We start from the raw sequence: 10,252 nt of genomic DNA, 5'->3' as shown, positions 1-10,252 counted from the left end.
TCAGCCGTCCAGTGGCCGGAGACGGCCCGGCACGGCCGCCGGTACGATTTCCCTCCCCCGGCACCCATTATCATAGCAACAGTCTTATTTTTTGTATAAGGCAACTTCAAGCTCAAAAATCATGTGTTTACGCAAATAATTTTCCTATCACTATGGATCTTGTTTGATAGATTTTATTGAGATCTTTAATACGGTGCAAAAAAAATTAATTTTTTTTTTCATTTACATTATTTTTGAGTTTGAAAATGTGAAAGTAACTTTTTATTTGAATTTTGTGGAATGACCATTCTTATTTTTTGAATAAGAAGTGGCAAAATAAGTACTTATTTTTTAAGAAGATTTCCGGAACGGAGGCTAATTAAGTTCAGAATTACCCAACAAGTCTGCTTCCACCTCTTAATCTTGGCTTTAATATGGTATTCCTCAATAGGAGCATCGGAAAATTCCACGGCCATGAGACCTTGCAGATAATTCAAGCAACTGGAAAGAAAGATTCTCGTCTCAACATTCCACATCGTCGATTGTACAATGCCCATAAGGGCCCAAAGCAATAAAGTCTCCTCCGCCTCACTCCAAACTTTTTGAGCCATAGAACAAATAAGAAAATTTATAAAATTTAACCTTTTTGTAAGGAATAATTTGTACTTGGAATGAATGAAGAATGAAGCAATGCCTCCTATTTATAAGAAAATAGAAAATTAAACATTCAACAAATAAAATTAGATAGGCCAACAATTCAAAAAAAAAAAAATGCATACTAACCATTCATAAAAGAAAAAAGGGTATGTCAACCATTCAACAAAAAAATAAACGTATCAACCATTCGAAAGAAGAAAATTGGATACTCATCATTCAACAAAGAAAATAAGCTATAAAATAAAATAAAAACTAAACTTAACATTTTAATTTCATAACAAAAATATAATAAAGCACTTAAAAAAGTAAATTTTAATATTTTTAATATGTTAATTAATTATTATATTAGTTAACTAAATTATTGTCGATTATTTGTGAACAAAATTAATCAAAGTTGGAGGCCAAGTAATTATATAGTTAATCTAATGAATAATCTAATTTAATACTCTTTTCGTCCCGATTTATTTGTTCACTTTTAGACTTTTCCTTGTCCTAAAATGTTTGTCCATTTGACTTTTTAATGAACTAAATGTTCTTTTTGCCCTTGTTTTTTTTTTTTTTCAAATAAGGTTACTTTTTAAAAAAGTGAAAAGGGTAAATGTTGGAAAGTTAAATGCTTTTTGGTGTAATCATTATGTTCCCTAAAAAAATTGGGTTTCCAAAAATGGATAAATAAAATGGGACAGAGGGAGTAATGTTTAAGGGCGAAATAGTCAATTAACAGCTTTTTACATCATACACCATTTCTTATGTGAATTGATTTTGTCACTCCATTTTTTGTTAATATCACTCTCAAGCTCTCACAAAACAAATCATATAATAAAGACACAAAGGAGAGTGACATTAACAAAAAGTGGAGTGACAAAATCACTCCCCTTTCTCATACACCCAATATATCCTGCATCCCAACCAAGTATTATTTTATCCTCTCTCCCTGATACCTCATCCAAATCATCTACTTTTTAATTCCCCTTCATAAATTTTACATGTGGCTCCTCCATTTTTAACTAATACTCTTTAATATTTTATCCCCTTCCATAAATAATACATCAAAAACTCATACCGCATCCAATCGAGCTCTAAGACACATCACTAGACCACTCTAGGTAATTTTATTTTATTTGTGTGAAAACGGGGTGGCAAGTGCCACCTCCCCCAAAATACCAACTCCGCCCCTCGATTTGGAGTATCACTTGACGGTGTTGATAGGCTACTGAATAATTTATTGGAGAACGAAACTATAAAAAGGGGACGATGAAAAAGCCAAGTCTTCAAAGAATCTCTAAAAAGACAAAAAAACAAGAAGAAAAAAAATGTCACCTAGTCACAAACCTCAATGCACATAGCCAATTGAGCGAATGGAATTCCCTCTTTATCTTTTTTAAACGTCTCATTTCCACTACCACATAATAGAAGCAATTTCCAAGGATTCTTCTGGGAAGCTTACTTCTTTCCAAAGCCCAAAGACATTTAGTATAAAAAAAACCCTCGTAATCTTCCACAATTTGGTTTTAGTCTTGGCCAACACTCCTTTTTCTTTCTTCCATCGAAAGCTATATCTCCATTTTGACTTCTTGAGCTCATAATTGCTCAAATATAATCCAGGTCTTTGTACTTGTATTCGTATTCGCTTTCAGTTGGGTTTCAGCTTTTGCAGTCAAATTCTTGTTCGAAAAAAGATCCAGTCTTTCTTCGTCAACAAGTTAGTACGGACTAAAATCGTTAAACACAGTTACGACTCTTATCGCTGCGAATTGTAATTTCTAGTTCGCTTGTCGTATCCATTGATACAACAAGAACATATATTTTTCTTTTTCTTCGATATGGGTAAAGTAGGGGAAGACTATCTACAGCAAGAAATGCCGAGCCCGAAAGCCACAATCCCAGAGAAGAAGACCTACCCAGCATGGGCGAAGGAAGTGCAAGAATGCGAGAAATACTACGAAGTGACGAAAACCTCCGGGCTGAGCTACTGGGAGGTCCAAAAGCGGCTCAAAATCCACGGCTACAACGAATTGGAGAAGCACGATGGCCCGTCGATCTGGAGGTTGATTCTGGACCAGTTCAACGACACCCTGGTCCGGATCCTCCTCGCCGCCGCCATCATCTCCTTCGTGCTCGCCTGGTACGACGGAGGGGAGGGCGGAGGCGACGAGCTCACAGCCTTCGTGGAGCCGATGGTGATCTTCCTGATCCTGATACTGAACGCCATCGTCGGTGTCTGGCAGGAGAACAATGCCGAGAAAGCGTTGGAGGCCTTGAAAGAGATTCAGTCCGACAGCGCTTCGGTTATCCGGGAAGGGAAGAGGATCCCGAATCTCCCGGCGAAAGAGCTCGTCCCGGGAGACATCGTCGAGCTGAAAGTCGGCGATAAGGCTCCCGCGGATATGAGGCTGGTGGAGATGATCTCGTCGACTCTGCGAGTCGAACAGGGGTCCTTAACAGGGGAGAGCCAGGCCGTTAACAAGACCATCAAACCAATTCCGGAAGCTGATTGTGAGATACAGGGCAAAAAATGCATGGTTTTCGCCAGTACCACCGTCGTCAACGGCAACTGCGTGTGCCTGGTTACGCAAACGGGAATGGAAACGGAGATTGGAAAAGTCCACAGTCAAATCCACTTCGCGTCCCAGCTCGAAGAGGACACGCCGTTGAAGAAGAAACTGAACGAATTCGGAGAGGCGCTGACGAAAATAATCGGGTTAATTTGCATACTAGTTTGGATTATAAACGTGAAGTATTTCTTCACATGGGAATATGGCACCAACGGGTGGTGGCCTAAGAACTTCAAGTTCTCCTTCGAGAAATGCACCTATTACTTTGAGATCGCCGTGGCGTTGGCGGTGGCAGCGATTCCCGAGGGTTTGCCGGCGGTGATCACCACGTGCCTGGCACTGGGTACGCGCAAGATGGCCCAGAAAAACGCGCTGGTGAGAAAGCTGCCAAGCGTGGAGACGCTGGGGTGCACGACGGTGATATGCTCTGACAAGACGGGGACGCTGACGACGAACCAGATGGCGGTGGCGAAGTTGGTGGCGATGGGGGCGCGGAGGGAGGAGGTGAGGGGGTTCAAGGTGGACGGGACTACTTACAATCCCGGTGATGGGAAGATACACGATTGGCCTGCGGAAGGCATGGACGAGAATTTGAAAACGATGGCGAAAATCGCTGCGGTTTGTAACGATGCGGGTGTGGCTCATTCGGAGCACAAGTTCGTTGCCAGTGGTATGCCTACTGAAGCTGCCCTCAAGGTACATAGAAATGACCATTTCCATGCTTTTTTGCTTTCTGCTTTCTATTTTTTGTTCAGAAATGATAGGTCCTGGACACCCAAAATAGGATACCTTTGAGGAAAACAAAGGAACGGTCTACGGAAGAGTTTCTTTAAATCTGGACCGTTCATTTCATTTGTTTTCATTTCAGCTTTTGTGTTTTCATTTTTCGGTTAGTTTACCGAGCAATACTTTTACTATGTGTGGACCCCATTGATGATGAATATAGAAGAAATGCTTCTTGTCTGAAACGCTACGCCAAAAATGTGTTAATTTTCGAATTCGAGAGCTCTGTAGTCCACAACCACACTACGCAAGTTTTTTTCTGTTATAATGTTTATGAGTAGCTAGTATTCTCCTTCATTTACGTTTATTTCTGAGATGGAATTGCAGATAAAGAATGATCAAAACTAATAATGCAGGTTGAGTAGCTTCTTCTTTTTCTTTTCTTTTTTTTCTTTTTGCTTAGCAATGCAGGTTGAGTAGTTGCTTGGCTTCGTTAGGGGTGTTTGCTATAGTTTTATAAATAGATTTCAGATTACAACTTCAGTTTTTTTTGTTAAACATGTGTTGCTATATAGCTTGCGATAGCTTTGAAGTTGCGGTTAAGCTCTGTTCTCCAAAAAATTTAAAATTTGTCCATAATTCTTTTTCACGAACATATCGATTGCTTTTGACAGCCTAAAATTCAAAAAGCCAATTTTTTTTTCAAAATTTTGAATATTGCAAGAATCCGTTCGCGATTGGAAAAGCATAGGACAGTACTTAAGACAGTTTTTGCGAATTTTAGCCGCATCACACTAGGCAACCAATTTGCTTTCTTCTTCTCTTTTCGAACTGTAACATTATCTGTTTATAATTTGCGAACGTGACCCTTTGTTATTTCAGGTACTAGTGGAAAAAATGGGCTTTCCGGAAAAATCCGAAGACGATGCGTGTTCGAGTCCCTCTGATACGATATTACGTATGTCCCAATTGACTCAAATATTTTTTGCTCTTCCACTTTTTTTTTTTTCCTTCAGTCCAGCATATGTACATTGCACTGGGAGAAATTCGGCACAGGATTCGGCTTTCCCTGCAGTTGACTGCAGAGAAGAGTGTACAATCTAATCTAAAACCGTACGTTCATATTGACAATTAATGGTTCAAACTTTTTACCGATAAAACTATATCATTACCGGTAAAAGATTCAAAACAAACCTGAACTATTGAAAAACGCTGACCGACGATTGCGATCACTTAAACTGCAGTCTTGATTCGCTTTCCTTGTTTGTTATTTTCTGTCTGATATTTTAAAAGGGTGTTGCCGACACTGGAAAAAGACTGTGAGGAGAGTGGCAACTCTGGAGTTCGACAGGGACAGGAAGTCGATGGGCGTGATTGTCAACTCTCCGACTGGGAAGAGGTCATTGCTGGTGAAGGTAAAACCTTTTTCTACCTAAGCCAGTATGCCGTCTGTGTTTTTTTTTCTATTTTTTAAAGGGTTGGAAAGTTCCTCGAAACTACTTTTGACAGTAACGTTTGGGGAAGGCTTGATGCCTTGATCACATCAACCAATTCCTTTCTTTATTTTTTTGATTTCCGGACCAACTTCGAATACACCTTTTGGGGCATGGATTGGTTTTTGGGTCCTTCGATAACTCTACACCTCGTTGTACCAGTGCATGCAATCCAAAATCGGCCGATTCCTGCTGCGTATAGCTTTGAATCTGATTTTCCTGTAAGAAAGAGAAGGGTCAACTGAGCCATGGTTTGAGAATAAGAAAATGTTAGGGACACATCAATGTGTCACACCTCAATCACACCTCTCTCACATGCATATGTAGAAATTCCACAATAAATGCTAGGGATTCACGTGCATATGAGAGACAATTTGATATGCCTATGCCCCTGGCATCTCCCTTGTGAACAAGGAGAAACAATAATTCGTAAAAATGAAACTCATATATAGGATACTAGTTTTATGAAGTAACTTCCTACATAACGTTATTCTACAAAAGTTTAGGCCATCTGATTCGACTCTTCAGGTTGATTGAACTCAACTCTTTTGTACCGAAAAACTCTCTGTACCTATGTTCCCATGCATTTTCAGCCGCAGGATTGCACAAAAGTATCTTCCTCCTGCGGCTGCTGAAAATGCATGGAAGCAGAGGTGCAAACACATTCTGGTGGAAGGTTGATTCAATTCATCTGGTTAACCAATGTTTATTTTGTCCCCGTTTTTAACTTAAATGGATACAAGAGGGGTTTGGGGTGATTTATTGATCTATATGTTCTCAGCTCTTGGCATAGGCCCACCAGGCTGCCGCTTAGAGCTTCCATCTGTTCGTTAAAAAATGAGGCCCTTTTTGAGACGGAAATCTTATTTCTCATATAGGTCAACTTTTTCTTGAATCATGTGACATAGAGTTTAGCAGTAGGCGGGGGCGTTTGTCATTGTTTAGTTCCAAGTTCGAACAAGCCGGCTTGCGTTTCGAAAACAAACCTATGCAATAATATGGATGTATCTTAACCACTTTTTTTTTTTTTTTTATATCGACGAAAGTCAGTATTATGAGAAAAGCTAGATTAACATCTTGAGAGAGTAGTTGAATATCTAACCTCCTTTCTCTTACCACTTAAGTGCACCCTTGATGCTGCGGGGCAAAGGCTGGCATGGCACATCTTGACCATGGTTACTTCAAGATTATCTAGCAAAATTGCCAATACATGATTTTTCTTGCCTCAGCAATTTGTTTTATAGTTCAAATGATTCGTAATGATATTTTTCAAATCTTCTATACCCACGAATACGGGTCCCTATTACTAGTTCGACCCGGGTCCCAAAATGTATGGGGTCGGCGCTGGTTCTTGTTCTCCTGTGGACATTACTCCTCTTCAACCCTAGAGCTATAAGGTGTAAGAAAAGATAAAGAAGAATGTGCATTTTCATTGCTTCACATATCTTTTTCTATTTGATAATCGGGTGTCTTGGCCAACTTGCAAGCACCGACTACGGGGCCGTAGAATTATTAAACAGGCAAGTTCCAATGACCCCAACGTTTGCTGACATTCGACATTAGTGAAATTTGACCTTCAGTCCTCTTGGGGGCACGCCCTTCAATTGCTATCCTATGCCCAAGTGGCCAAACCCCTTGGGTTTATTTGCTTCACAATCTTGTAGGTTCTTGAATCCTTGCTCCGCGTATTGAAAATTATCCTGGAAGTCTTACATAAATGCTTGACTGTGGCTGCAGGGTGCAGTAGAAAATCTACTGGAGAGAAGCACTTCTGTCCAGTTGCTAGATGGCTCTGTGGTAGAACTTGACCAAAATTCAAAGAACATCATTTTGGAAGCCCTCCATGGAATGTCAACCAGCGCCTTACGTTGTTTGGGATTCGCCTACAAAGATGATCTTTCAGATTTTGAAACATACGATGGCGACGAGGATCATCCGGCTCACCAGCTTTTACTCAACCCATTGAATTATTCATCGATCGAGAGTGACCTTACTTTTGTTGGCTTGGTTGGCCTAAGGGTTAGTAAAAAGCAACTTCATTTTAGTCTATTTGGAATACGTTGAGTGAGGTGACAGTGAATAATTTACGGCGAAATTCATGTAGGACCCTCCGCGAGAAGAAGTTTACCAAGCTATTAAGGACTGCAAGGAAGCTGGGATTCGCGTGATGGTTATTACGGGTGATAACAAGAACACAGCAGAAGCAATATGTCGTGAAATAGGAGTATTTTCACCGGAAGAAGACATAACTTCAAATAGCTTAACCGGGAGAGATTTTATGGAAATTAAAGACCAGAAAGCCCATCTTAGACAAACTGGTGGGCTTTTGTTCTCTAGGGCTGAACCGAGGCACAAACAGGAGATTGTAAGGCTACTTAAAGAAGATGGTGAGGTGGTTGCCATGACTGGTGATGGAGTGAACGATGCCCCTGCTTTGAAACTAGCTGATATCGGAATAGCTATGGGCATTGCCGGGACAGAGGTTCTCTCTCTCTCTCTCTCTCTCTCTCTCTCTTTGGAACATTATCGCAAACATGGTGCTGACTTATGTTCTTTTTTCAGGTTGCTAAGGAAGCTTCTGACATGGTTTTAGCTGATGACAACTTTAGTTCAATTGTGTCTGCTGTTGGTGAAGGGAGAGCTATTTACAACAATATGAAGGCTTTCATCAGGTGGCATCTCTATTCTATGTAGCTTGTCTGTGAAGTACCTTGTTCTTTTTCCCTTTGACCTCAATAAAATCGATACTCCTTTTTATGGATCCGTCCTGTTCCTGTTTAGATCGAATGTCTAATATTGTGATTGAATCATGGATAATCTATGGGATCGTGTTCTGAATGGTTCAGCCTCATGTTGCAGGTACATGATCTCCTCGAACATAGGTGAAGTTGCCTCTATATTCTTGACAGCGGCGTTAGGGGTTCCTGAAGGCTTGATCCCTGTTCAACTCTTGTGGGTTAACCTTGTCACCGATGGACCCCCAGCGACAGCCTTGGGATTCAACCCACCTGATAGGGACATCATGAAGAAACCCCCTCGTCGAAGTGATGACAGCCTCATCAGTGCTTGGACTTTGTTCCGTTATCTGGTACGGGATCCATACATAATCTCAGTGAAAAATATGTTTTGCCAAAGTTTATTTGGTAATGGTTTGTTTCCTGTTTTCTAGTTTTGTTGCTGAAAAAATCTGAAAACATATTTCGCGACTGTTTTGAAGTTCTTAAAATACCAGGAACAAAATAAGTTTTTCACTTGTTTTCAAAGTTTGTTATTTTCTCCCTCACCACCACCTCTGCGGCCCCTCCCACCGGTAACTCCCTCTCTCCAGTGGCCCCTCTAGCCATCCCCTCTCTTGTGGTCAGAAAAGCAAAAAAAAAAAAAAAACACAAACTTCTCAAAAACTTTTGTTTGTATTTAGCATGTTTTACTTGATTTTTCCAGAGAAAATATGAAAACGAACGTGTTTCCTGGTTCTTGTGAGCATAAAACTGACAAGTGACAACATTTCCAAACAACAAAATGCTACTCTTTACCACACCATTTCCTTTAGATTGCGCTCTAAATTGCACACTTTTCCTACTGGTTTTGCACAGGTCATTGGACTATATGTTGGAATAGCAACCGTGGGGGTGTTCGTTATTTGGTACACGCATGGTTCTTTCTTGGGCATTGACCTTGGTGCTGATGGCCACACCCTAGTCTCATACTCCCAGCTTGCAAACTGGGGCCAATGCTCATCTTGGGAGAACTTCACGGTATCCCCTTTCACAGCCGGCTCACAAGTGTTCTCCTTCGACCACAACCCGTGCGATTACTTCAAGCAAGGAAAAGTGAAGGCCACCACACTGTCCCTCTCGGTCCTCGTTGCCATCGAGATGTTCAATTCGCTCAACGCCCTTTCTGAGGACACGAGCCTCCTAACGATGCCCCCTTGGGTCAACCCTTGGCTCCTTCTGGCCATGACCATTTCGTTCTCCTTGCACTTTCTGATTCTCTACGTGCCATTCTTGGCTCATGTGTTTGGTATAGTGCCCCTAGGGCTCAATGAATGGATATTGGTTTTGACAGTTGCTTTCCCGGTGATTTTGATCGACGAGGTTCTGAAGTTTGTGGGGAGGAGTACCGGAGGACTTTTCACATCCGGCTCGAGAAAAGCTTTAAAGCCCAAGACAGACTGAGAGAAAACTTGTGCGGCCTTGACATAAAAAAAAAAAGGACTTGCAAAAAAAGCTTCCTTATGGAAGTTGGGGGATTGTAAAATACATGTTCTTCTATAGTTATATTTGATCCCTACATGGTTTTTATACTTGGTCCAACCGCTGACCCTTGCCTTTCGTTGAATGGGAAGAGGTTGGACATCGAAGAACTATATCAACTTTTTTTCAACCTTTCTTTTCTTCTTCGTCTTCCTTTTTTCTTTTTTCTTTTTTTTCTTTTTCTTCTTTATCGTCAAATGAAACGTGTGTAAAAACTAAGTACTTACGCAATACAAGTTGAGATCCTTATACTATCTGGTGCATACCTTGACATTAAACAGTTTCAAATATAGAACCAAACTCAACGAAGACAAAATCATAGGCCAATATTGTATGACCGTATGCAAGGAAAGAGGATAGTGATGTAGCTTTTTGCTTCATGTTTCATCTTAAAGCGTCCTGATGAGAGCGAAATAGGCTAACGATGGAAACATTTGCTTCATGCTTTGGCATGAGCCGGTTTCATGCTTGGTTAAACAGCACCAATTAGCAAAACATGTGCTTTCTTTTGATGGATAGCAAAATCTATTGTTTTCTTTGTTTGAAGGGTCTGCAAGAAGATGAGTGTCAATTTGGTAGTGAAAGTGGA

General features: G+C 40.7%; 1 protein-coding gene across 1 annotated transcript; it reads left to right on the top strand.

Moving 5' to 3' along the window:
- Positions 1 to 2,044: 2,044 nt before the first annotated feature.
- Positions 2,045 to 9,917, top strand: LOC131323136 (calcium-transporting ATPase 4, endoplasmic reticulum-type-like). The gene is made up of 8 exons (XM_058354780.1): positions 2,045 to 3,887; positions 4,797 to 4,872; positions 5,208 to 5,329; positions 7,145 to 7,426; positions 7,512 to 7,889; positions 7,970 to 8,079; positions 8,267 to 8,495; positions 9,001 to 9,917. The coding sequence occupies exons 1-8, from the start codon at positions 2,460 to 2,462 to the stop codon at positions 9,583 to 9,585; spliced, it is 3,210 nt and encodes a 1,069-aa protein (XP_058210763.1). The 5' UTR covers positions 2,045 to 2,459; the 3' UTR covers positions 9,586 to 9,917.
- The last annotated feature ends 335 nt before the right edge of the window (positions 9,918 to 10,252 follow it).

This window comes from Rhododendron vialii, chromosome 4a (assembly GCF_030253575.1).
Source record: "Rhododendron vialii isolate Sample 1 chromosome 4a, ASM3025357v1".
Lineage (NCBI taxonomy): Eukaryota > Viridiplantae > Streptophyta > Magnoliopsida > Ericales > Ericaceae > Rhododendron > Rhododendron vialii.
The sequence above is the reverse complement of the archived record's forward strand: the minus strand, read 5'-3'. Positions and strand labels throughout refer to the sequence as shown.

What these genes read in the sequence shown, in the direction of transcription:
- LOC131323136 (XM_058354780.1), top strand. Translation starts at nt 2,460, where the DNA reads ATGGGTAAAGTAGGGGAAGACTATCTACAGCAAGAAATGCCGAGCCCG. An exon ending in TTGGCTTGGTTGGCCTAAGG is followed by an intron (nt 7,427 to 7,511) that starts GTTAGTAAAAAG and finishes AAATTCATGTAG; the next exon opens with GACCCTCCGCGAGAAGAAGT. An exon ending in AATATGAAGGCTTTCATCAG is followed by an intron (nt 8,080 to 8,266) that starts GTGGCATCTCTA and finishes CTCATGTTGCAG; the next exon opens with GTACATGATCTCCTCGAACA.